This window comes from Gallinula chloropus (genome assembly GCF_964237585.1).
Source record: "Gallinula chloropus genome assembly, chromosome: 2".
Taxonomy (NCBI): domain Eukaryota; kingdom Metazoa; phylum Chordata; class Aves; order Gruiformes; family Rallidae; genus Gallinula; species Gallinula chloropus.
The window spans coordinates 55,766,236-55,793,447 of NC_140086.1; the positions used below are offsets into that span (position 1 = coordinate 55,766,236).

Genomic DNA, 27,212 nt, shown 5'->3' on the forward strand with positions numbered 1-27,212 from the left:
TTTTTTTGCTGGGTAGCCTGTTTGTATGTGTCGTACTTTTAGAAGGGATTCCTGACAAGTTCACTGCTCATGGTACTTTGCTACTTGTAACAAATTTTGAAGTTTATTTGCTTAAGTCTCTGGCTTAGACTGTTGTAATTGAAACTTGGGGATGGGTGGGGGGGACGAGGTTTCAATTTATTTAGAAACCCAAACAAAACCAAAACTGTTTTCTGGCTGCTTTCAGCCACAGAGAGGATGGTTATCAAACTTGGTTTAGGACAGAATAATTTGGATATCGAGCAGGTGCAAATACCAGACATGAATGTTTCCAATATATTAGCAATTTGCTTGGATTGTGTGGGAGTGTAATAATCAACCTTCTGTTCCATTTTTGGATCTTCCGGGTGGCTTCCAGGAGTCAACCTTTTCCTTTGATTTCATACAGGTACTTAATTCACATACACTAACCTGCTCGGTTTGCAGTTCTGTTTTAGCAGATACTCAAAATTGGTTTGTGCATTTCTATATATTCTTTAAAAGCTGTTGACAAACACGATTGGCCCAGCTTGCATGCTTCTGCTGCTAGGATTGAAGCCAACTTACTTCGAAGAAGCAACCAAACACTAGCCTGAAACTTCAGTATGCTCTTGGGAGGAGGGAATGTGGAGGGAGGAGCTGGAAGGTGACATTTTGCCAAAGGGGAAAAGAAAAAGTCAATAAGCAAAACTTACCTTTCAGGCCTTCTTCAAAGATATTAAAAGTTGAAGTGTTAATAAACCATTCAAAATGTAGTAGTGTCCTTTTTGTTGTGGAACTTCTCCCCTGACTACATACCTTCTGCAGACTGCTGGTACTGAATAGGTGTATCTAGTCTGCCTTGCAGCCATGCGGCTGCCCTACTTCTAGGTACTGCTGGTAAATAGTGTGAAGCTGCCTTGGATGAAGATTTGGTGTTGGAGTGAAGAGCAGGTGCCTGAGTCCAGGATGCTGATCTCTTGTCAGATTTGTAATAGTTGTCATGACAAAAACTTCTTCCTTTTTGGAGTCCCCAGGTATTTTTCCTGGAACTGACTTGCCAGCGCAAACACTTGCTTTGGTCTGGCAAAAGATGGAGCGAGAGCTGCTATGGGTACAGAGCAACCCTGATAAACTTCTAATGTAACAGTGAAATGCCCTAGTCCTTCCTGTTTGCAGGTGGGATTGAAATTATGTAGCTTACCTTTGTAGCTGCGTTGCTGTGACCGGAACAGTTCACCACTTTGGTTTCTATGCTGGCTCCTGCTGAATGGCTTTGCCAGGTGTGTCCTGGAAGGCATATCCGTCTGTAGCGCTGACTGCTGCTGCCAAGGAGGCTCTGTCTCTCCCCATCTTGAGCTTCTGTCGCAGCTTTAATGTTGGACAAGAGGGGAGGCTAAATCATAGAAACAGAAATAAACGCAGGAGTCAGTTTTCACCAAGGGTTTGAGTTCCTGGAGGAAAATTTGCAGCTAAAGATGATTAAATGAGACTGATTTCTTTATTTTCCATCTGAAGTTCTTTTTCAGGGGCACTCAGATACAGTAGCAAGGTATATTGCATGTGGTCTGTTGTTTTCTTTTTGAATGCAGGTTGCGTAGGCTTAAGAAACATCCCTGATTCTGACAGGGCTGGGTAAGCAAAGGGCAGTGGTGGTGGTGGTGTCACCTCTATTTATTTACCCTCTAGGTGAAAAATAGCTGTGTCGAAATGAAGTCGTGTGCAAAAGCAGCACAGTTAATTCTGGGATTTTTATCTGTTGCTCTCATTACTGATTTGGGTGAAATATAATTTGTAGGGGATGAAAGAGACGGTTTTAACTAGACTGGGGTATAAGCATCTCCCACCATGTCACAGTGCCGTTTTATTTAAAGCTTGGTACCAGTTTATGTAATGTTGATAACATTGCCAGCAGGGTATTGAATCTCTGTTTATACAGTAGCTGCTTCTGTTGCTGGCAGTGGTGGAACGCTGCTTTTCTCCTCCCTCTCCTTTAGAAAAGATTTAAAGGGTGTTACGGTATCCAGGCAGAGAGGCATGAGACAGCTATTATTATAGCTTAGCAGTCTGAGCTCAGACACTTGAAGTACATGAAAAATTAATTCAAAGGTGACTGAATAGTTACTCTTGCCTTTTAAATTTACGAATAAAAACCAAAAATGTTTTGAGATTTTTTTTTTTATTAGCCTGCATATCATCCAAATTCTGGCAAAAAACCAATAAATGCTGTAGTTTAGGAATAATTACTTATGATGATGTTGAAAGTTCGTCTTTTACTAGTGCTGGTGCAGGTTCATGCGCATAGGTGGGTTCAGAGAGGTTGTCACTGGTGATCAGTGCCTGGAGTGTTCTCAGGGTGGGTAGCACTTACAGAGCAATCTTGGTGAGTGTCTTGGTCTGCCTTGCAAGGGTGGGGAAACAGGCACAACTGCTGGGAAAAATGATGGGGAAGGGATGGCTTAGGCACAGCCCCTGTTCTCTAGCACACACTCCCATCCTGTTTCTCATCAAGTTCTGAGCCTCACCCAAGTCTTTGTGTTTTGTTGTTGGATTTCCAAAATGCTGCCTCATGTTGTTTGGTTATCTTTCGTAGGCTTTAGAGCACCTACCTAGAGACAACTGTTGCTTTGTCTGTTCCTGAAGACAAGTGTTACGCAGGCAGAAAACATGGCTGTTGGAGACGTGTTTAACCTTGGATTGTGCTTGCTGGGATGATGGTGTTTGATCTCTGCTAAACATGAGGGAAAAGGGGAAAAACCCCAAACCACAGTCTAAACATTTGGGCATGTTGTGTTCATAGTCTTAGAATACAAAAGCAAAGACCTTGTGTGGAGCCAGTGGTTGTGCTGTTCAAGTAAAAGAAAACAAACCTAAATCTACAACTGCTATGTTAATGGTGGAATAGATTGTTCTGCCCGTGGGAGTGGCAAAGTATTTTTTCATTGCTGCTTTGACTAGTCCAAATACAGATGATACGGACAGCTACACTCAGATTTTCAGAGGCATTTCTTTGAAGAGCCAAGCACTTCTTTTTAAAACCTAAATGTGTTTGACTCCTGCAAGCAAAGGTGCTCCAGCAATAGCAGACTCTTCCAGAGGTTAAATGCACTGCTGTGTTTTCACTCAGTAAACGCTTTGCTGTTATTACTGCTTTCCAGACTACAGTGCATACACCTCAGCATTGGTCGGAGGGCTGGTTTGAGGAGTATTGATGAGAATCTTGTAATTAGCTATAAAGATGGTGCTCTGTTTCTTAACGATTGAGCAGCGTTGCTTCATATCATTATGCAGGACAGTCTAGTTCATGGAGCTGTTTTGAAAGGGCTTAGGGGGAAAGTACAGAAAACACAACTTGACCCTTGGGTCAAATAGAGAGCCAGTCCTCCAAAGCTGTAATTGGAGGTACTAGAGAGCGCAGCTTTGATACTCAAGTAGTTCTTAGATGGTGGGAGCTCACGTGGTGGCTAATTTTCCTGATTGCCTGGGTTATCTCAGGTCAGTTTAAAGTTTTTAAAAGATAAATGAGAACCTGTCCCACATCTCAGGAGTGGCTGGTGTCAGATGAAGGAAAAGGGAGGGTGGTATGGAGACATGGTCATGAGAAAAGTGAGGCAGCCTGCTTCAGAAGTACCTTTGTTGATAGGGCTGTGTCTCCCTGGGATGGCTGGGCTGTTAGAAGGGGCCTGTATGTACTGCCTTCTCCGTAGACATACACTGGAGACTGCTGCAGCCTTCTGCAGGAGAGGGACTTCCTCTCCAAACTCAGGGTGTAAAGCCTCAAACACGGTGACCAGTCTTGTAAACATGAGAATGCCAGAAGAAGGATTTTCATTGTATTCACTCCCAGGATTGTCTAATCTCAGATTTCCAATGCAGCCTGCAACTTCATGGCACTGCTTTCAGACTATGTTTTCTTGCGTAGTACCTTGAGATACTTCAGCCCTTGGGCCTTTCATTTCATGTCCTAGCTTCAAGAAAATCAGAACAGATTGCTTTCCTGATTAGGTGAAATTATCTCTTCATCCTGCCTCCACAGGAACTAGATTACAATGGCAAAAGAAGGTCAGCGTGTTTGTGGAAGAAGTTAACTTAAAGAGACAAGGTTTATATGATTGCAGCATCTTTGTGCTGCTTCTCCTTGTGTGAATTTGAAATCTAATTCAAGCCACATTTGATAGAGAAGTTGATGTTTCACAGATGCCAACTACTGCCAATTACAGGAAAATTAGAGCTGAGATGAAAGACATACAAATTGGTGCTCCCATCCAGGGCAAGCCTGCACAGCAAGCCAAAGAGATACCTGTCCTGCCTGCTGTTGCTGACCAGTTAGTGCTGGCGTGCTTTTGCCAGGCTGTCAGCATGGCACAGATCAAACAGCCCGCTGTAGCCCCACGCTTGTGAGCAACGTGGGTGAGACATGAAAATAGAACAGGGGAGCAGGTTAACAGGTGTGAGAGGGAAAACTTGAGTATGACCAGAGGATGTTCATGGCAGGAGTGTGGGTGGGACAGGAGCCTGATTTACCTGGGGACAGGAGGGAGGCGATGCCAGAAAATGCTGAAAGTTGTGCGAAAGCATAATCTGTCTGCATCCTCACTTCCCAACCGGCTCTGCTCAGGCACTTTGGAAATATTAATGATTTAATGACTGCAAATGGGTGGGAGAGAGAATCACATCTTCAGAGGAGCTGTAACTTTACCTCAAAGCTTCTCTTAGGCCAATAGTTTAAAAATATAAACTAATTGTGGGTTTATGAGTCCACTTCCAGAGCTACAGTCCGCTTCCAATGCAGAAGTTGCATTTGTGGAAGCAGAGGCATAGAAATGAAGCAGCTAATCCAAAGTAAGTTATTTTCAGCAACAAAACCAGCAATGTATGGATGGGGTCTCTGGGCTGCCCTGGCTACTGCACTGAGAGTGCAATGGGGAAAAACCAGTGTGTGACCCGAATCCTCCAGTGCTCTGTGCGTGCAGTGTGGCTCGTTAGGTGAGCCACACACAAATTAATTCCCTTCTCAGCAGGCATAACAATGGGGTTAAGCAAAACGGTGGGGTGTGTCTGTGTACATTCGTGTTCACCTCTGATCTGAACAGAAGTCTTTCTGGGCTGCCTGCGTGCAGGCTGGTGGTTACCACGGACTGGGTTACTGCAGGAATTTAGGTTGTGTCATATGCATGTAGCTGCTTCGTTTTCTCCTACTAATCTGTTTTCCTCACTTAGCTGTTCCTAATTTTTGAGCAACTTTAAAATTCATAACTTTCAGACGACTCAGTTCAGAAACACTTCTTCTGTTACTGTCAGATGGGAGCTGTCTTGTCCAAAACCCTCTCCCCAATGCACTCTGACCCTCTGTGAGTATTAATTTGAGGCCTTTAAAGAGAAACAGGCTTAAGCAGGAGGATGCTGACACAAGGTGAATTTCCATCATCCAGAAGCATTTGCTACTGCTTTCCTAAGGTGCAAAGATCTCAGCTGTCAATGCAAAAGCATTTTTAGATTTAAAGAGAATAATCTGGTTTTATAGGAAAAATCCTTCCCGGTTTCATACCTGAGGGGCTGCTAAGTCCCTGTGTGCTGCCTTTCACATAGCTATACATTGATTGTTATTTCCTAGTCCTGGTTGGAATCGTGGAAGCTAAAACATTTGGTCTTGTAATGGGGTGAGCCAATAATAGTCTGGGATGTAAAATTGGACTGTCTGTCAAAATGTAGCATTTTTTTTAGCATATATAGTGTATTCGAGAGTGTACATAGGTTTAGTGAATGTGTGATTCTGCTCATTAAAAATGTTGGTAATTCCATGAATAAAGCACTTACATGAGCTGTGTGTGTATATAATTATGTTTTCCAGTTGCTATTTATATATACATTTTTGACAGATGGGAATATGTTGAAGGCTGTACAGATTTTACAATTTAGTAATAATGTTTTCTTTCTAGTGTTAATTTAAAACAAAACCTGCATGAATTGTTGGTACAGCTTAGAACATGCAGTCATCTCCCTAATACCCCGTACAGAGCATGGAGAAGAGATTCCTCTAGTGTATATTGTACAGGTTCAAGATGTTTTGCTCTGACTATATGGCACTGGGCATGCAGAACCAGCTGCAGGGTCAAAGCTTCATTTTGGCTTTTCTTAACTCTTGAAAGTGTAATCTCTGATTTCTTCTGAGTGTAGTTCCTCCGGGTCTCTTTGTCGCTGCTGCTCCCATGGCTGATGTGTCTCTGGTGAGGAGGGAGCGTCTCATGGAATTAATTTGTAGCGTTATCCTGATCCTCAGGGAAGACTTGTACCCTTTAAGATGTTTTATTTTCTGTATGATAAAACCATGGGCTCAATAGAGAAACTGGTTTAAGAGCCAGTACTTGTTTCCTGTTAGCCTGCCAGGTTACCCAGGCTCTGATGACCTTTCTCTCATGAGAGATGGTGGTGTTGCCCTCTTAACTTGCTGATGCTGCTCCATAGCCACTCCCTTGCCCTCTTAAATACTCTTAAGTTAATTGCAATAATCAGACCAAGGGAGAGCTTCCCTAAGCCTGTTTGGCTTCAGCTCTGCTCCCTCGCTCGTTATTGGCAGTAAAGGGCACCGCGAACCTTCAAAGCTCGCCCGGTTTGGGTCTCTCCGCTCCCCTAACTGCGTTACCCTTGGCGTTTTTTTTCGGGGTGTGTGTGTGTGGGGGGGGTGGGGGTGGGGGAGAAGCCAGCAGGAGCATTAACGTTCCGCAGGCTTTAGCCGCCAGATGGCAATGTCTCCACGGCCCGAGCGCCCCGGCCCCGGCCCCGGCCCAGGCCCAGGCCCAGGCTCCCGCTGGGAGCCCCGGCTCGCAGTCATACCAACCTGTTGAGGAGTTCAGGTGTTGAGACATGTAACTGGTTGGTTTGTTTCTTTGTTGGTAGCAGAATATTTGGGGTTGTGTGTCGCTTGTTTATAGCCATGAAAGAAAGCATTAAGTTTGCGGGAAGAGGCGGTTGGTTCCAGTGGTGCCTTACAGGGCATCTACGTACTGTGCTCATCATCTTTTGGGGGTCTCTAAGCTGTTGTGTAGTGCCAAGAGAAAAGAGATCTGTAGCTGGGCTTTTACTTAGAGAAATTTATAATGCACGTGTCTGTCTGTCCTCTGGGTGAAGGTGCGTAGGTCTGACCCTGGGCTTTTTCTGTAGGTGGAGTTGCAGAATCCAGCAGAGTCAATCTAGATCTAATCCCTAACAATGCCAAGCGGGAACCTTTTTTTTCCCCAAACTTTGGGTTTTCTATATTTTGTTTTGGTCTTTTTTTAAACTTGAGGGCTGCACTATCCTCTGCAGCTTGCTTTCTCCCTTTCTGATAGATTATTGGAGTTGGGAGCAGATGAGGACCAGTGTGGTTCCCATGGAAAGGGATGCTGGGAATCATATCTGCCCGCTCTGAGGCATCAATTACAGGCAATTCCCGGTACTGAAAGATACATAGGAATTAATTAAGTCTTTAGGGCTTGATAGTGCCGTAACTAGACCGGTCTTATACCCTGGAGCAGACTTGTGAAGAACGGGTGGGGAAAAGGTGCTTGGTAATTGCTCAGGCCAACAGTGCCATTTCCTTAGCAGTTGAGGGTACTTGTAGTTTGAGTCCTCACAGCCATGTTTGTTTCTACCTGATGCAACAGTGGAGTGGGAATTTTATTTCTTCATTTCATTATTATTGATGGTAGCAAATAGTAGCTAAAATCAACAGTGATTGCACGAAAGAAGGTAAGACTAGAAGGAAAAAATCTTGGCAAATACTTAGAAAATTATTGAAAAAAAATGAGAATAAGTGGTGCTTGTTATAATTACCTAACCTTCTCTGTTGTGTCAGGAGTGAGTAAATTATGCCACGTAGAATCAATTTATGCCTGAATTCACTGCTTTATGCATGCTGCAACTAGTGCATTTGGAGTGCCTTGTAATTTATAGCATGCTTCCTGAAAATCGAGCTCATCTTTCAGCAATCTCCTGATTCACTTCTGAAAACTCAGAAATTGGTCGACTCCATAGCTTGTGGTGGTGGTAGAAATCTCGTTGGCTTCCCCTCCCTCACCTCTTCTTTCGTTGTGCGAATGGGGCAGGAATCAAACTGCACAGCACTGAAGAAAGATACCTTTATTATCCTGTAGGTTTTTTTCCATGCTCAGTTAATTTGAGTTTTCCCTTCCTTTTCAAGTGTCTGTTCTAATCCCTCTCTGATCCCAGTGTCCTATCCTGTCCCCCTCCCTCAGGTTGTACCCCGTAGTGCAAGTGAGATGGAACAGCAGAGCAGTAATGCTGTTTTGTTTGCTTACATCTCCTTTATGAAAAGCATTTTGTTTCTGTTGAACTGCAGGCACCCTTTGTCTTGACGTAGCTGCTCTGGCCCTGCTGTCCTTGCATACCAATGCTGTCGTTACTCATTGGGCACTTCCAGCACCCAGTTTCTTCAGAGAACCTGAAGATCTGCTGTGAAACCCAAGTCATCCCAGCTGTGTCCATCAGAGCTGTTTTAGCGATGTGTTCTCAAGTGAATTCTCTTGTGTTTGTAATAAAAGTTAGCTTTTCTGTACACAAGTTATGCAACAGGGGGATTTTTTGATTATCACTTTCCGAGGTGTTTTTTGCAGGCAGAAAGTCAACAGAAGAGAAACCCTTAATTTTTCAGTTAGGCTTTTTTATTTCAATCGATAGTTTAACAAGTGCTTAAACTTCCCCGGCAGTTTAATCTGGCACATGGTTGAGAAGAAAAATATCTCCTATAACTTTACAAAAATAAAAAGATTATTTTTTTTTTTCAATCCTGCACTTTGAGCAAGCACACCCCAACTCAAGCAAGGCAGACATTGTATCTTAAAATACGGACTTCTGGTCATAAAAATTAAATTCTACCCCAGGACAGCAGGCACAATATGTAAACAGTATAGAAAAAGAGTAAGAACACTTGTTTTGATTTTTCTGATCCCTTTCGTCCTTTTTCTTCAATAGAATCCATTAAAGCATTTTGGACAAGAACTTCGGGTTTCCATTTCTTGTGTCAGGTGTTTCCTTGAGTAGGATATTACCACAGGAAAAACTTTCACCTGTCCTGGCAACATCAACAGTTATTGAAGATACCAACATTCTTTCTTTCTTTTTTTTAAAAAAAACCCCCAAACTTCTGCATTTCTTTATGTGTCAAATCACTCAAGTTTGTAGGTCTTCCACTGCTAAACCACTTGTGGCTTAATTTCTTTAGCATCCAGAGCTGCCAGCACATGAGGTCAAGTTGGAGCAATAAAATGAATGGAATATATTGTGTCACAAATGTGTATGGTGCTGTGCAGCAGTTAACTTGGTGCGTGATGAAACCCAAAGATCAAGGGAGCTTAGCTCCTAGTTCTGTGCCAGTAGCCTAGGAGAAGCCTTGCAGAGAACATGGGTTGGCAAATAAACCTCTGAAGACTTATGTCTTTGTCCAACTCGGGTTCTATTGGCTAATAGAAAACTAAAGGAAAAATATATAGGCACAAAGGAGGGAAGCTGGTGCAGCTCAGAACCCAGATCGTAAAATTATGTTTGTGGTCAACACTACAAATAAACTAAAGCAGCCCCAAAACAGATTTCTGGCAGTGCGTTATGAAGGCCATTTTCAAGTGCTTGCTTCCTTTTTAACTATCTCCAGGTGACGGGGGGTGGGGGGGAAAGCAGTTCCTGTACAATTTGTACATTGGGTCACTTTTGCATTTAGTGTAAAGGTCAGCCCTGGAAAGCCTAGATCTCTGCAAGTCTGTCATTCAAAACACAGTTGAGACATGAATGTGCTTTTTAGGGGTAAGAACTAGACAGGGCTGTCTCTTGAAACCATTGTTCCATTCTGAGCAGAGCCAGGAAGCACTAGTGGTCTGTGGATCACTGCTGCAATGAGTATATAGCAGCACATTGTGCTGTGGAGCAGTTCCTTTGCTCTCGACCTCAGCCTTGCATCGGGAGCACGTGAGGATTTCATCTGGGGCCGAGTTGTGTGCGGTGTTTTTGCCAGAGGTGAGACCACCTAACACGGGAATGGTTGGTGGTGGATGGAAGACATTTGTCTCGTGATCTGAGGAACATCACACCATATCCATCCTCATAAATGCTTAACTTGAGTTCACTCATGCCACTGTGTCTCAACCAGAACTCAGAAGCAAAACTAGTATTTGAGAGGACAAGTTTAACTATATTGTAACGTATCTTGTCAGTAACTTGGTTGGAGATATGCTGGTATAAATCTGCTAAATAAAACCCCTTAAGTCTAGCTAGAGAAAATCAAAACTCCTTCCTGGTTCCTAGCTTCTCTGGTGAGTACTGAGCCATCCTAAGCTCCATTCCTGACTGGTAATGAGGGGTTTTTTTGTGATTTTTCATCTGTCTGAGAAGAAAATGTGAAAGATGTGATCTGACATGGCAGTGAGTCTATGATACCGTTCATTCTGCCCTTCCTCCTGCTGTCTCAAAGCCAGGTGAATCTGAGGAAATCACATCCAAGATTGATACCAGCTTGGAAAAACTGTCTAGAGGGCGCAGAGTCTGAGGAAGTAGAAGGCGTGAGTGTGGCCATTTGCTGCTCAAATGGCTTTTCCCTGCTGTTTTTGCTAGCAAGGCCCATGTTGTCACTGTGTTTTCAAAGAATGCTTTTGCAGACAGTTTGGAGACCCCTGTATGGGATCAGCTGAAAGCGCCTCACTCCACATGTACTGAAAATAACACATTAAAGGCATTTTTCTCTGCTGAACTGGGCAGCTAGAAGCTGCTGATCCTGATGAAGAAACGCTGTAATCTTAAGCCTGATGTTTCTTACACAGGTTCCTGCTCCTCCTGCGAGCCAAAACGTGTGCGTGTATCGGTAAGAGCCACAGCCCCTTAAAGCAGGGGAGCAGGGTTCATCTATGAACTTGCACCTCCTTGCTGGCCTTAAGTATCTCCCCTGCTGTCTCTGGAGTCTGCTCAGATTTACATCGCTGCCCGTAAGGGGATATTTGTCACTGGGGGAAACCTGAGGGTTCCCAGGACCAGCTCTTGTGGAAGAATGCTCTGAGGGGCTCTGCCCATCCACCTACCCATCAGCATCTCCCCAAAATAATACTAGTTTAAGCTCCCTGAAACCATGGTATGCGTTGGGACAGTCCAGCAAGGAGAAAAGGGAGGGGGCAGCTGCATTTGTGCAGCTCTTGCTCCTCCCTCTGGTACGACTTGTCCAGTCTCTCTGGGATGGATGCCGGTCTGCTGCTGCCTGCTGTTTTGCTCCGCCGTGGGGGCCGTGGTGTTGCCGAAACCCGTTACTTGTCCCTGTGTGAGACTGCATCACTAGAAATGCGCTGCTAAACAGGGTGACAGAACATATTAGACCCCACTTGCCTTTTTACCTCGTCCACCTGGCTGGCACAAAATCCAAGGCACGAAAACTGCCCGTGGGGTACATAAGGCCTTGGGAATACGAAAGCAGAAGTTGTCCCTGCAGCCTTTTATCAGCGACTGAGGTGTGCTGTGTGCATCTAGCAGGAAAACGCCCCTCCTGTCTGGCTTTAGGGGGGCTGGCTTGTAACTATTCACTAGATACAAAGGGAGGCCTTGAAGCAATTACGTAACTAAGGAAATTGAATTGAGAAAATGCTAAACCACTGGTTATGGTTATGACTTAATTTAAGCTATTTTTAGAGTCATTATTTGGAATATTTTTTAGAGGTATCAACTGTTTAGCACTATCCAGACACAGGGCTGTTCATTTGCTGCTCCTCTTTGTGCTAGGAGATGTGAGATAATGACAAGATAGATCTTTGTGGATTTCTCCCTTATATACATATCTACATCGGAGCTGTGACATCGGAGAGGGAGGTCGCTACCACAGTACTGGCATGACACCGAGCCCTTCCCCAGAGATAGAATTTTGGTGAGAAACCCAGCGTTGGGAGAAGAGTTCCACACTGGTAAGATGGCAGAGACGATTGAAGCAGGATCATAATGTTCACCCCAGCAGTTTAAAAAAAAAAAAAGAAAAATAAAAGGAGACCCCCCCTCCCTCCCCCCAAAAGTCTTGCAGTCCTAAAGTGCAATTACTTTTGTGCAGTCATGTCAGGCCAGGGATCAGACTGGATGAAGTTCAAAGCACAAACATCAAACGAGTGCCGTTCGGGATTCGAGGAGGAGGGGGGAAGTAAGGAAAAGAACAACAGTTCTCAGGCATTCAAGTGCATCAAGAAAATAAATGTCCCTTTCTTTTGGAAGAAAAACAACCCCCAGTCTGGTGGAATCCTGGCTTTGTAGTCATGAAAAATAAGGGGGTTTTTTTCACTTCTAGCTGAGACTGTCCCAATATGACACAGTACAAATAAACAAAGCCAAAGCAAGAGCTGGGGAGCTGGGATATTTTTCTGGTGCCCTGCTGTTATACAGCCTGATTTTATTCTCCTCTGGTGACTCTTCAGCTCTGGGTACTGACGAAGCGCACTGAATTAAAGGCATCTGGTAGGAAGTGGCTCTCTTCTCGGGTCGGTCGGGGCTGGACCCGTCGCTCGGTCTCTGGCCGTTGTACAGCAGGTACCTGCCCCGGGCGTCCTGCTCCATCTTGAAGATTTCGTACTCGGTGTGAGGTAGGCGGATGCCGAGCGCGATGCAGCCGTTCGTGTGGGTGACATCCTGTTGCACCCCAACCTGCCAGGATCCCTGCGCTCCACACTCGTTCCCATTGAAGACGTTGAGCAGAGAGGCTGTGGATATATCCATGGGGGTGACCTTCATGTGATTCACTGCATGAGAGGAAGAGAAGAGCTGTGAGCAAAGACAACATGCAGATTGGGGGGTACCTGTCAAATCAGAATTGTCTCTGCTTGTTCATTCTTTAACCATTTTTTTTTTATATTCTGGGGCCAGCAAATCTATTTGCATCATTTTACAGCTTTGATGGAATTGCTTGTCATACAGGTCGCACACACACACACAAACTCAGTTGAAGAAAACCTGATGACCACATATCTCAGCCAGAGATTAAGCAGAGCTTTTCAGAAATTCTAGACAGTTCTTTAGAGATAAAGCCTAACTGGTTTTATTAGGAGATAGGTAAAAGAGGAAGCAATAAAACTTTACTCGTATTTTATTACCATCCAGATTAATCTGTAAATTGGGCTGTTTCAAATGTATTTTTAATTTTTTTTTTAAAAAACACATTAGACTGTAAAGCTAATGAAATAACTAGTTCCAATTGTAAAGTGCCACAGACGTGCAATCTTCCTATATTACCTGTCCTTTTTTTGCATGAGTTACACAAAGCATTGCTGCACTACAGGGAGATGCTTCTTCTCAAACCCACACAGTGGCTGCAGCTTGCAGTACCAAACGTAGAAGTGCTGCAGCCTCCTCGGTTCCAAGTTGCCTGTATTTCAAAAGAGCTTAAGGCATGTAAGGTTTTATTTTGCAGCCAAGTTTAAAAAAATTGGGAAAAGCCATCCTGAGCCAGCTATGGAAGCTGAACAGAGATTTTCCCTGGTGTGTGTTTCACTGCGTGTGTCAAGAAAAGGCCGGGGGCGGGGAGGGCTGAAAGGATCAAATGCTGACTAAAACAGAAGAAAATAACTACCCCTTGTGCCTCCCAATGCACCAGAATCCCAAATTCTCTTGCAGATCATTAACAGCATGTATGTTTTTCTATAGTAAGATGTGTTGGGAATTTTATTCTGAGGCTTTATAAACAGATACTCAACTCATTAGCTATACAGTTCATGTTATTTGTCCTAGCTGGTGTAAAAGGTAATCTGTAGGAAGTGAACATGAAATTTTCACCAAAACCAAGTAAGTGGCCTTGATCTGTGAGGTTAATTGGCATACCATAGACTAGAAATTCAAGCAAAAACTGTATTTACCCCCAGGAGCTGAGCTGGGACATGCTGCATGCAGCTGTAAAGAGCAAAAGCTCTACCAGGAAAGGGTAGGCATCTCCTGCCTCCTATGAAAATCCCAGATTAGGAAATAATTTCTTACAGTTAGATGCTTTCCTAAATTGGAGCCATACATGAAACTATATGTATCTCACTTGAAAACAGAAATATGGAGAAGAGTCTGTGGAGTGCTTGGGGCTTCTGAGGCTCTGCTGGGGCTGGTGTCATGGTGGGATATCATGTTTTGGATGTCTGTTTGTGACTGGTTGAGGCCACTAAGCTCTTTCTAAGGAGGACATGATGGGGCTGCGTGCACAGGAAGGCTTCTGGGCTGCAGGGACCTGGGTGTTGTCACCACCAAGTGCTGCTTCCTAGACTACCGGAGGGGTTTGGGTTAGATACATCCAGTCTCTTTGCTGTGGTGAGGTTAACCAGAGCTGCCTTTAGGGACATCTTTACGGGCCATTGGAAACGGATGAAAAGATACCTGCTGCTATGCCTGCCTTCAACAGAAAATGAGTTCTACCACTCCTGACCTGAAACGCTTTCTGAAGGTGTGTTCTCTCTGCTGAAGGAGCCCTAGGACAGAGATCTAACCTCAGACACTCTGCTTAGATGCCCGAAGTCTGGCCACTGGACTCCAAGTCTTAGTGATGCGAAATCTTATTTTCTTGTGCTGTACTTTAAGATCTCTGCCTCAAATGAGTATTGCTCCAGCAGTGTGAAATGCTGGGTGCAGCTGTATAGTTTGGCTGGGCATTCACACAACAAAAAGACTTAGCTCACTCCTGAAAAGGAGAGTATGAAATCATCAGCAACCAAATCGTTACGAGCGCATTTTGCTCAGGACCGCAATGACGTGACCACCTCCGCCCTCAGTGTGGTGAGCCACCCTACCTTTGAACACAAACTCCGTGCCGCCCATCACTTTGGCCGAGTGCACTCCCCGGCTGTAGCGTCCCTTGGCGTAGATGGTAAAGGTGGGATGCTTGCAGATGGGGTCGGAGTAGTGATAGTAGTGACCTTCCCAGGTGTTGTTGTTGTCATGGAAGATGAAGTGCCGAGTGAGGAACAGGACCTCGGGGCGCACCTCGCAGCGCTGGCTCACCCACTCCCCGTGTAGCCCTATGGTCAGATCCGCCTTGGGGGGTAAGATGGGAGGGTGGTGCTCGTCTGACCGGTAGATGATTCTGCACGTGATGCACGTGCGGTCGTGGTTCTGGAATGAAGCAGAGAGAAACCCTCATTAGGCATTATCTGTGATAGACAGCAATGAATCAGGCCACCCGTTTCATGCCAAAGTGACTCCAGCTTCACGCTTCAAGGAATATGTGGTCATCTCTTACCACGCAGGTTCTCATCCTTTGAAGCACCTGAAATGTGGCACCATGTAGTTTTGTGTATCTAGGACTGCACAGCAGGAGCAGAGTTGGGAGATTAACACCCTCATCTGCATTTCTTTGAAATGAGCATTTTAGTTCAGCTTTTTATTTGATTTAGAAGAGACTGACTTTATCCTTCAAGTCATACAAAAAGTTGGCAGATGGCAATTTACTACAGCAGAGCCTTGGCAACTCTTGTGTCAGAAATTAGTACATCTGCTAAGCTCTTATTTTGCATCTGTCTCCCTTTCAGTTGTTAGCTTTGGGTACCATAGATGGGCACAAGTGTCCTAAGTACATTTTTCAGTTGGGTAGGAGCCTGGGAAAACAGCAACCAGCAATTTTTAGCTTTTTTAACTTTTCTGAGCCCTAGCACAGGCTTGTGAAGTGTCCAGCTGCCACCAGACATGGCGAAAGCTTTATACCCTCTCCAGCGGGAACAGGGTCCGTGGCAGCTCACCACAGCTCATAACTCACACTGAGGCTTCCACCTTCTGACACCAGAAAGCGGAGCTGCAGAGACCTGTCGGTTGTTCCTAAGGCTGAGTCTTTCTGCCTCTGTAGGGCTTCCTCTTGTTGGCAAAAGAGCTTGGCCCAGCTCTCCTCTTTTCGAGCTGCATTGTGCACTTTTGTCAATGGCACATGAGACGGCAGCATTAGCGTTTGTCCCTACTGAGCTAAACCTCAAAATAAGTTTTACAGACTGATAAAGGATTGTGAAACTAATTTTTTATCTCACTTAATTGATGGCAGATAATTAGATCAAGAAGACTAAATGCCGCCCCGCGAGGTAAAAGCAGTGTTTCCCATTTTCCTGGTGCCTGTTTTGGGTTGTGCTGTTTGTTTACATCTTGGGACATGATGGTAGCAGCTTTCTAGTTGGCTGGTGACATGTGGAAGGATAGCACTTTGGGCTGTGAGCAGGCTTTTTACTGGGAGTGAAAGGCAGAGGCCACGCAGACAGTTTGTGCCTTCATCTTTCATGGACACTCAATCCTCCCTGGAGAGAGGGGGATGCACTGGGTGGGTTACTCACATCCACCTTGTTCAAGCTCAAAGGGTTGTTTTCTGGAGGTGCAATTCACAGTACACCGAATCAAGAGCTGAAGCTCCCCACACAGCCACCAGGGAGGGAAGTTTATAGAAATGCTTTTTCTTTGTGCCCCTTTCTAGCCCTCTTTTCTGAGGTCTCTCTGAGCTCCCTCCACACCATGAACACTCACAGTCATCGCTCACGCTAAGCTCACGTGAGCTGCTATGGAGTTGGCATTATCCCACTCACTGCCTTCAGCTCCCGGCACACAACCTTCATCAGCACCTCAATATTCTCCAATCATGTGACTGTAGGTAGCTCCAGAGAATCAACACACAACTCCCACATTATATCCCTCTTACACTTATTAAATAGGGTTTGTATTTGCCACTAGCCCAGACCAGATAAGACACCACAAGTCAATGGAAGGTCTCCTGTTCTACATCCCTGGAAAGTAGAATAACAGTCTGTGTGCTAAACAGCTATAAATGATGTAGATCAGGTTGCTCAGAACTGGTGCTGGCCAATGGCCCTGCTTTGAGAATCATACAATTACAGAATGCGTTAGGCTGGAAGGGACCTTTAAAGGCTATCTAGTTCAATCCCCCCCTGCACTAAGCATGGGCACCTTTAACTCTAGTTATGTTGCTCAGAGCTTCATCAAACCTGACCTTGAATGTCTCCAGGGATGGGGCCTCTACCAACTCTCTGGGCAACCTGTTCCAGTGTCTTACAAGGTTGAGGAGGGAGGTTGGACTTGGTGACCTCCAGAGGGTCTCTCCACCCCAAAACACGTGTTCTTCTTGGAACTATATGTCAGCACAGTATTGGATGCAGTTCTTTCCCACTGTGGAGCTTGTTAACTGATTTCAAGATACATTTTTCAGCTAAACTCTACAAGCAGGTGCAAGGGCCAATAGTATCTTAGTGAAAATACAAATAACATTTAATTGAGTAATTAAACTGCAACCAGTGAAGTTAACACAGATTTGATTCGTAACTAACAGCAGAAGCTGCTGCAAAACATCTGGTTCTCCTGAACACCTAGAGCACAGACAACACATAAGGACTGAGTGTCTTCTGGAATTGCAGCTTTGGTTTGGGTTGTCTGATGGTCAGGAGAGGAATTAAGATCCAGTTATGTTTCCTCTTTTGCTCTAGATTTCCTGTGTGGCTTTCCTGTGTGACTTAACCTTAGTTCACAGAAATCCAGATGATTACAACTCTTCTTTTTGGGACAGGACAGGTAGGAGGCTAAAGACACCGAGCTGTCAGAAAGCAGGCAGAAATTTCAGGGAAATGGGAATGATTAAAAATAAATAATAATTAATGTGTGTAGCTCTACTGCTGGAACAAATCTTCAGATACAATCTGACAGAAGTCCGGTGTCCACCTTCCTCTTGCCTGCAATAAAATCTCACCAGGTTTCATCTGCAAGCTTGTTTGGGACTTACAAAACCAATTGAAGTTGAATCCCTAGCTCTCTTCAGAGGACGCCAGTCATTATCTCCAGAAAGCGGTCTGGTTCACTGGGTGGTTTGTGGCACGGGGATTGCTGGGGGGCAGATGACTTCCAGGAAATGAGTTGGTGCTGGGGAAAGGTGGAAACTGCCTTGGCATGTCTCAGGCAGTGGCAGAACTGCCCCATTTCCCTTGAGCTCCAGCTGTGAATGGGGAGCCAAAAGCTGAACGTCCACACTGTCACAGAATCATAGAGCGCGTTAGGTTGGAAGAGATGTTTAAAGGTCATCTGGTCCAACCCCCCTGCAGTAAGCAGGGACACCTTTAACTAGATCAGGTTGCTCAGAGCTTCATCAAGCCTGACCTTGAATGTTTCCAGGGATGTGGTCTCTACCACTGCTCTGGGCAACCTATTCCAGTGTCTCACCACCCTCATAGGGTGTCCAGTGCTGCAAGAAGACTGTTGGATGAGGTGTGTGGTTCCATTTGCTGCCAACCAAACCACTGAGAAACACACATTTCTGAAGCGCTAGAGAAACAATACTTTGTCTTCTGGGAGGTCAGTATCTAACAAATGCTGCTGCTGCCTTGCACAGACACCTGCAGCAATCCAGGCTGAGGGGTTGCTCTGTGGAAGAGCTGTCAAGCTCTCACAGTGTGGCTGTCCTGCCACAGGGCAGACTGGTGTCACTAACACTTTAAGGGCTAATACACTGCACTGATGACAATAGCCCCACTCGTATGAAGTGAAGCAAGAAAGTGAGAAAAAGACAGTGTTATAGAACTAAACATAGCTTATATAAGATGAAGGTCAATAGTAGAAGACAATTTCTGCTACAGTCCCTTTTCTGTTGAAGTTGAAAGCTCTGTACGATCTCCCAGAGGAGACCCTTGGAGAGCAGCATGGTCCAGCCAGGGTGGTTTGGTTTATATTCACATTTCCTTCTCAGGAGCACGTCCACCACAATTGGTTTGTGAGCCAAGACAACTTAACCTGGGAAACCAGTGGTTTTTGTTGCCCTTGTTCAAAATCTGAAGAAAACCAAACAGAAACCCAGACTGTTTTCTTCTTGGTCACCCTTGACTGTCTGTGGGATTCCTCTGTTGTTTCTCAGGTCTAGTGAATGGTCAAGAAGGAGATCTGGAATCAGTCCTATTTGCAGCAACATTTTTTTCTTCTTCTTTTTTTTTTTTTTTTTTTTTTTCCCCAGGAAGGACTATCCAGCATAAATGCTCTTTGTACTGTTTTTCTAGCAGTGATTTTAGGTTTCTTCTCTGTACCAGCTCTGAAGGTCTGGCCAGTTGCCCTACTAAGAAACGTCCAGCTTGGAAGCTTTCTAATTACTGACAACGTGCCTGGATGAAGGGGCTGAGGTGAACAGGCACCTTTTGCAACAAACAGGGAGTGGGGCAGGGAGAGGTTGGAGCAGTGAGGAGGGAGGCACAAGTACCGCTGTCACAGGCTGGCTTGGTCAGGTACCTTATGTGGATGGATGTACCCTGGATGCATCCCTTCCCTGAGACCAGTGCTTGAATTTAACCCTACTTAAACCTTATTTTTTCCTGTGATGCTGTCTTTCACAGAGTTAGGAACTTCCTAGTGGAAGAATATGCCACACGTATTCTCCCTCAGTATGATTTTTGTCCAAGTAATGAACGACAGAAAGATCTAGTTTTGTTATGAGGCAATTGGACTTAATTACGGAGTAATTTGTGTTTAACAATTGACTGTATTTTTCACTGATGTTTTTTCAGGTCGCCTGCTCTTAGCTCTTAATTACACTAGCTAACGGCTTGCAAATCACTCCCTTTCCATGTGTCTCAGGGAAAGATTATTTTCTAAAACCACGTTCAAACAAAATAGGGATCAGAGGCAGAGGACATTCGAATACAAGCACGATGAAGTACTCTCTAATAAAAAGCTCATCTGGGCATGACATAAACTATAAATAAAAGGAGCAATAAAATGAGCAGTGGACAGGATGAACATCTGTTCTATGTTTTGATTATCTTAGGTGAACATTCTACCTAATAGGTCGTGCTAGAAGAACCATCCCATGAAGGATGCCTCCTTGCAGCTCCACAATGCCAAATCGATGGTGTCTCAGCTCCTCATCCTCTTGGGTGTTTCTTTAAAGCCAATTACTGAACTAATCCATGAGGCCACGTGGGCTAAAATAAGCCTGAATCTCTGTCTGGAAACTTAGTTCTTATAGTTGAGGAGAAAAAAGTTTGTGATCTGAAAATTTCCACCAACATTTTTCTTTATTCCTCCCTCCCTCAGCCCCCCCTCCACTGCCTCACTCAGCTGAAGTGGTAACAGAGCCAGCGAGCTCTGGAAGCCAAGTGGGGAGGTGTCTAATAAAAAAACCAAACTAGGATGAGGTTCCTTGATCTTTTTCCCAATTGCTGTGGATAGTCAGAAATATAAACCCTCTCAGCACAGTTTAATTTTCTCTTAAGTTCTATGGGATTCTATGACTGCCTAGGACTAATTTGCTTCTAATCATTTCATAGTGCTTTTTATGTCCCGGGCCAAAATGAAACACGCAACTGGGATGCCTTCCGAGCAATGGTGAAATGAGCTTTGAATAAAAAGTAGAGAGATCTTTTGGGAATGTGTTACAGGTTTCTTTGAAGATTTCAGTGCTGCTGTTACAGGGTAAGACATCTATGGACCAAACCCTTTTCAAAATGTACAGAAAATCTAACCTTTCCTTATGAAAGCAGAAGCTGAAATCAACAACGGTCAATATCAAGAAGAGGTCCTGCAGGATATACTGCAAGCTGTATTTAAGGACAAAGCAAACAAGCACTAATGGTAAAGAGGAGGCTGAAAACATGGTTATTTTCAGCTAAACACCTTGTTCAAAAGTATTTGCTGTCTCTCCTATCTATTTATTCTTTATATCCTGAAAATGTCCCTGTATCTCAATCCAAAAATTTCAAACCACTATTTGTCTGAAACAGCTCAAATTGTAACTCGACCCTTCTCTTATAGAGTTACAATAGATGACTATTCTGATATTTGACTATTTACATAATGGAAAAGTAACATTATCTCAACTATAACTCAGGGGGTTTTAAGGGAGGATCAGTTGCTTAGACTGCTTAGAGTCTTACAGATGTCATATGTTCTTAGCAGAACAGACTGAAAAATTAATGGAGTATTTTTCATTAGATTCTTACTGGGACATGGGAAAATATTCAGTTGAGTAAACTGTCTAGAGGAAGAGAGATACAAAGCAAAATTTTGTTTGCTGGTATTCATTTTTTTTTCTCTGAAAAGCAAATGTTTCATTAAAAAAACCCCCACAAAAAGCAATTTCAGGGATTTTTTTTTTGTATTTTTAATGGAGAATTTGGGACTACTTTCTGATAGGCTCTCTCTGTCATGTACAGTTGCAAATAGTTGGTATTTTACCAGATCAGACACATTAAAAGACCAAAGCAAAGAAGGTGGCAATGAGCAGTAAGCTCCTAAAATATGGCAGCTCCTGTTATAGGACGCCAGTGTTGGAGTAGATGAGGGACTGCTGCTGTTCAGAGCTGATCTGGGTGAAGGAGAGTCAGCAGACAATTCTAAGAGGCAGTGAACCTTATCAGTTTCTCCAGTAGAATTTTAATTCACACCAGAAAGGTCTTGCAGGAAATTACACAGCAGTTGCCCAAAATAATTTGGGAAATCATCTCTTTTTGTCTGGAGCCACTGCCCAGTGGATGCATCCTTCCTATGCCTTAACCTCGTTAAGAGATTGAAGTATTGGCTGTGCCTCAGCAAGACCAAAAAGCTCATGCTCTTTGCAAACAGCTGTGCCACCTTTGGAGTCCTCCTCCCTCTTCTCTTCCCCCACCAGAAATGCCAGTGTCAAACCAAAACCCAACCCCAAGCCCTTGGAAGAGTAGTGGCTTCTTCTGTAATGCTTCCCTTGGGGCTCAGACTTTTCAGCTTTCACTTCTTACTCAATGTGGCTATTCTGGCTACATCTTTCTCTCCCTGTCCTCCACACCAACCCATCTGAGGCCTGATGTCTCTTCAAGGGCTGCTGCCACCACCACCCTGCTCAATTATGGTAACCCCGTGCCAGCGAAGCCAAATTTCAAATTCCTGTGGCAATACCCTGCCTTATCAAGACGAGCACTGACAGTAATAATATTTCTACAATGCTCTACTGCTGCTGTCTGAGCCCCCAGGTCTGTGCTGGTGGCTGTAGCATGGGGAGCTTGTTTGGAAGAGACAGAGTCTTAGCTGATATAAATCCATCATTGACCAGTCCTGATTTGCAGTAGTTACTGTCATGTGGTGAGGAGCAGGTCTTGTTCATGGTTGGAAAAGGAGGACAGGTTGCATCTATATGTTATTGCACTAGCAAGGGCTAGCACCCATCACAGTCTTGTTGCAGGGAGGTGTGCAGTGAGGGACCAGGTGCCAGGCTTCCTCAAGCGCAGGCTTGAACAGAACTGTACATGCAGTACAGACCTCACTGCTGGCCTGGAATCTTGCAGGGTTGGACAGCCACAAAAGTTGGTGTAGGAAGCCCGTGCCCTCTGAGCACAGATATTACTGTGAGGGAAAGTATTGAAGAAGAGGGGAAGGAGAAGATGCATTTAGAAATGTTCTGTCACATCCGAACACCATGTGTCCTGGGCAGGGCTAAATGGGACTGGAACGAGGCATGCCTGGTCAGGATACTTTAGACCTCACCACCTGAGAAAACTAGGTGCCAGGTTTTAGTGTTAGCAACTGAGTGCTCCCAGGATGAGCACAAATGGCAACCCTTGGGAGAAGTCAACTCAAGGAAATGCTTCTGACTCAACAAAGCCAAGTCCAAAGAAAGGACACTTTTATGAATTGCTCAGTGCAGTATCAAGCTCTGCTCCTCCACGGCCCTAGATAACTGCAGACCAAGACAACGCTGTAACAAATGGCTACAATCTCTCTCCACCGCAGAAGTGATAATTTGCAGGCTTTCCATGACCTCATGTGAAACTGAGTTGGCTAATGTGCATTAGGCTGGCTCTGGGGAGCTGACAAGCAGGGTTGACACAGTTATAATTCACCCTGCCAGAGGGAATGAAGAATAACAAAGATTTAAAACTTTAATTAAAAATCTTGAATCAAGTGAAATGCTGCAGAGAGTGGTAACTCCTTTGCAGGGCTGTCAGTTTGGGATTTCTTTTGGTGGGGAGCAGAGAAGCTGCAAACAGGAAGGAGGGTGGAGATAGGTTCAGATTTATCTACAGACACGTACCATGTATTTTAAGATATTGAGGAACGTTTTTTTTATTAACTGCTCCCATGAAGGAAAAGATAGTGAAGGAATCCAAAGGCACTACCATTACACAACTGGCTGATCTACGATCTTGATTCTGTTGCACAACCCTGCATAAAACTGAAATAAACACAACTGCCTTGAAATGCAAAAGCCTTCTGGTTGCTCTTTTCTGATATAAACTACTTTAGCCTGGCCAAAAAACAAGAACAGAGAGAAAATTGGCCTTTTTAGCAGATGAATCTGCTTGCGTGTCACAGTATCACAGAATTGTAGGGGTTGGAAGGGACCTCAAGAAATCATCGGGTCCAACCCCCCTGCCAGAGCAGGTTCCCTAGGACAGGTCACACAGACAGGAGTCCAGACAGGTCTTGAATATCTCCAGAGAAGGAGACTCCACAACCCCCCTGGGCAGCCTGTCCCAGGGCTCTGTCACCTGCACTGTGAAAAAGTTCTTCTGCATGTTGGTGCGGAACTTCCTGTGCTCCAACTTGCAGCCATTGCCCCTTGTCCTGTCCCCACAGACCATAGAAAAGAGGCTGGCCATTTCCCCCTGTATCCCACACTTAAGATATTTATAAACATTAATCAGATCCCCTTTCAGTCGTCTTTTCTCAAGACTGAGCAGCCCCAGTTCACTCAGCCTTTCTTCATAGGTGAGATCCTCCAGTCCTTTAATCATCTTTGTGTCCTTCCACTGGACTCTCTCCAGGAGATCCCTGTTTTTTTTATACCAGGGAGCTCAGAACTGGATACAATTATAATGATATTAATTTATGGTTACATGAATATTTTTGGAAGTATCGACAAAAGAATTCATCTTAAAACCAAAGAGGGAGCTTGAACATCCACCTTGAGGAACAGAGTATCTCCAAATAAAGCTGCCTCATATGTTTATTAAGCCTTTTAAAAGCAACCTATACAGGCCTCTCAACCACATAGCAACGTTACCACTGAGTCCTCCCTTCCCTCTTTGAGAAAATGAAGCAATTATGGTTAGATGCTAACAAGAAGGCAGGCTTTTGCTGCTGTCACAGAACAGTGGTAGTCAAATCAACAAAGATGAGCAGTGATTTAAAAGTGATGCTTAGCTTTCAAAGGCTCACACAGAGAGTGAAAAGTGACCCTCTGCTTTAGTCCTTGCCTAGCACTGGTGTAGGCAGTAGGTGCAGAGTGGCACCTTCAAAGGAGGAGTCTTCTGCAAGGCCATGGCCAACACTGCTGCCTGAGCGTGGCTAGAACCAGCCTCTGCTAGAAGCTATCTGCCTCTCTTATCTCTGCAGGGCATCACGCACACTGTTATCCTTCATAAACCTGGAATGAACTGAGTTGAACATTCTTCTGTCTGTCCTTCCTTCACTCCCCTCATCATTTCCCTAACCAAGAGTCTTTTGCAACTAATAATGAACAAAAGAAACCCTTTAAGTGTTGGCCTCATCTGGAAGTCTAGTGGTGCTGCTCTGGCAAACAAAGGAGTTTTGTTCTCTAAAACTGCACGTTTTTGTTGAAATAATGTTTTGCATATTTCTCTGAGGCACTTCACATGTTTAACATCTATTTATTAACTTGCTCTCACATATTCCTGGGAGCTCCTCGTGTATGTAGCGTTCCCCTAAAGATGAAGTCACTGAGTTTCAAAGAGATGAAGACTCAAATTTTGAAAAGCACATACACCTATGTGGACTTTGTCCTTTCACCACCTGGCTAAAGGGAAGCCCGAGGACCAGCCCCTCCATACCTTGAGTCTGTGTTAGCTGCAAATGCCAGGTGCTGCAGAAAGTCAGCTCCCAGCAGCGAATAAACTTGCAACAGAGAATCAATCCATTAGAATTGCATTTTCAAGGAAAAATGTCTCAACTGAAGCTGTGTGGCCAGCAAATGCTCGAGCATGGTAAAGGCAGGAGGAAGGTTATCCTAGCACGTTTCAGGCTTCTTGCAATGTTCCAGACCGTTCCAGCCTTATTCCTAAATAATGATCTAACTAGAATGACTGGTCATCACAGCCCTTCCCGTTACTGTCAGGCGATAAAATAGCACAAGGAGTTCTTTGTTCACAGAGTGCTATTGCTGAGGCAATTAACTGCAAAGTAAGCATCCCAGTATTGCTGTTGTACATGTTCCCTGTAGTTTTACAGCAGATAGTCCTGAAAGCGTCTTCTGTCCTTCTGCACAGCATTGAATACTGCATTCACACCTTCCTTCATGCTACAAGCCCCTCTAAGCATTTGTAATAAAAGGTATGATTTTCTGACCAGCCTCCTTGGTGGTGTCCTAACTGGGAATATTTGGTGTAGCACATGCGATGGTGGCCAAGTGGTTCCCCCATCCTGCCTTTTCCACCCGTGCGCTCCCTCATGCTGGAGAGAGCAGCTGCATGTGCAATAGCTTGATTCCCTTGATGATAAACTCGTGGTGTTGAGAGACATCAATGATGTTCAGCCCTGTTCATCAGCAGGTCCTACTTGTTATCTTGAGCAAGGCTAGAGGATTGCTAAAATAAATCTACACGCTGACCTATTCACCAGCTGCAGTCAGGAGCTTCCATGTATTTTACAGGAGGAATTTTTTTAAGGTATGCTCTTATCTAAGAGAATTTGTAAAGCCTGAGGAGATGACATATTATATATTTTCAAAAGTTCCCTGATTTTATATGAACACTTGAGATACAGTAATCTCTGAATTTATCCAGATTTGTAGCTCAGTATAAAGCTGTCTAGTTTTTGGACAGCCCTTTTGATTTACCATCCTGTGGTGAAATTGCTGCAGGAATCTGGAGAAAGTCCAATTCTATTTGTTTAAAGTCTTGATCATGTGGCTTTGGCATTCCTAACATATCCAGCAATCATTTGCTTTTAATTACCATTCATTTCAACCACATAAGTAATGAATGCGGCTACCACATCCAACTTACAGGCTGGGTAAACTCTTGAGCTGGGTGGAACTTTCTTCTATAAAGAGGCTTAACTATAAATTTAACTCAAAATGTGAATGCTCTTAACCTATTTTAGGCAGGCTTTTATAAGTTTAAAATAAAAATAAATAAAAAGGAAATGAAAAAAGCCTTAAATGAAAGATTCCACACAATACACCTGATTCACTTCAGAAGCAATTTCCTGGCCTCCCCAACCTCTTGGTATGACTGCAGAAACCTTAAAAAAACCAAGTTGATTTAACGTTTCTATTTATTCATGGTGTCCAGTTTCCAGAGGAGTCTGTGACTTGTAGTTTTAAACTCAATTTAGCATTTAAACTCATTTTCAGCTGGGTCCCAGTGGAGCAACAATTAGGAAAGGAAAAGAGTTCAAAGAAGAAGGGTTATAACCTTTCAGCAGTATGTTTGCCTGGACTTTAAGAGAAGAAAAAAGGAAAAAAAAAAAAAAGCATCTCTGTTACTATTCTTCTTGCATTTGGCAAACACCAGGTCAGACAGCCGGGTGGCGATCCTGTTGGTATAGAGAATTTCACGGTTCGGTACAAACCAACACCCAGGAGTCTTTCATGGCAACTGAGGCAAACATTCATTTTTCAGGGGCATCGATAGTTCTATCTTGCTGAAAGCCTCGTATCATCAGCTCCAACTTCTCTTGAGAAGAATGAAATCTCACATCAAATCTGAGCAAGAGGAACCAACCAAAAAAACATAAAGAGAAGCTGCGCTGGTGCACACTTTAGACGTGTGCTAAGCCTACACATCTTGTGCTGTTGAAGGTTCCAGATGGGACTGGTGTCCCAGCAATCCACATGCTGCTTATATACATGGTGGGAGCCAAGCAGGCCTTGCAGGCAACGGTTGGAGGAGAAACAGAAGTACCACAAATCTCCAGAAGTCATACCTGGCCAAACTGGGAGTCGAGCAGTGGCCTGTAAGTCAGGACATGGGGCTCCCTTTTATTAAACTACAGCTGTTTCATCATGGAGAGCTGGTATCGTATGTATTTTGGTGTACTCTGAATTAGCCAGTGCTTTCTATAGTAACAGCACTTTCTGTAGCCAACAAGTACTCTTACAGATGGACTTCCAGTGTCCCAAATCCAGCTTCAAGATTCAGCCTCTGCTAAGACCTGGCTACCAAAAATCTTACTTGGAAGGTCAGGATGGTCACCAATGGATAACTAGTCTGTTTGCTTTCCCCCTCCCCCAGTTCTTGTAAATATATGATATGGAAGCCTCCCCCAGGAGCCACAGTTCAGGCTGT

The 27,212-nt window shown here is 44.3% G+C and overlaps 1 protein-coding gene across 1 annotated transcript in view; it reads right to left on the bottom strand.

Annotated features, from left to right (window-relative positions):
- Positions 1–12,291: 12,291 nt before the first annotated feature.
- APCDD1 (APC down-regulated 1) overlaps positions 12,292–27,212 on the bottom strand; it is a gene marked incomplete at both ends in the record, with an annotated part of 28,444 nt that continues 13,523 nt past the window's right edge. The window contains 2 exons of the mRNA XM_084280325.1: positions 12,292–12,743; positions 14,766–15,087. Coding sequence (XP_084136451.1) covers positions 12,292–12,743; positions 14,766–15,087 — 774 coding nt within the window. The remainder of the gene's footprint in view (positions 12,744–14,765; positions 15,088–27,212) is intronic.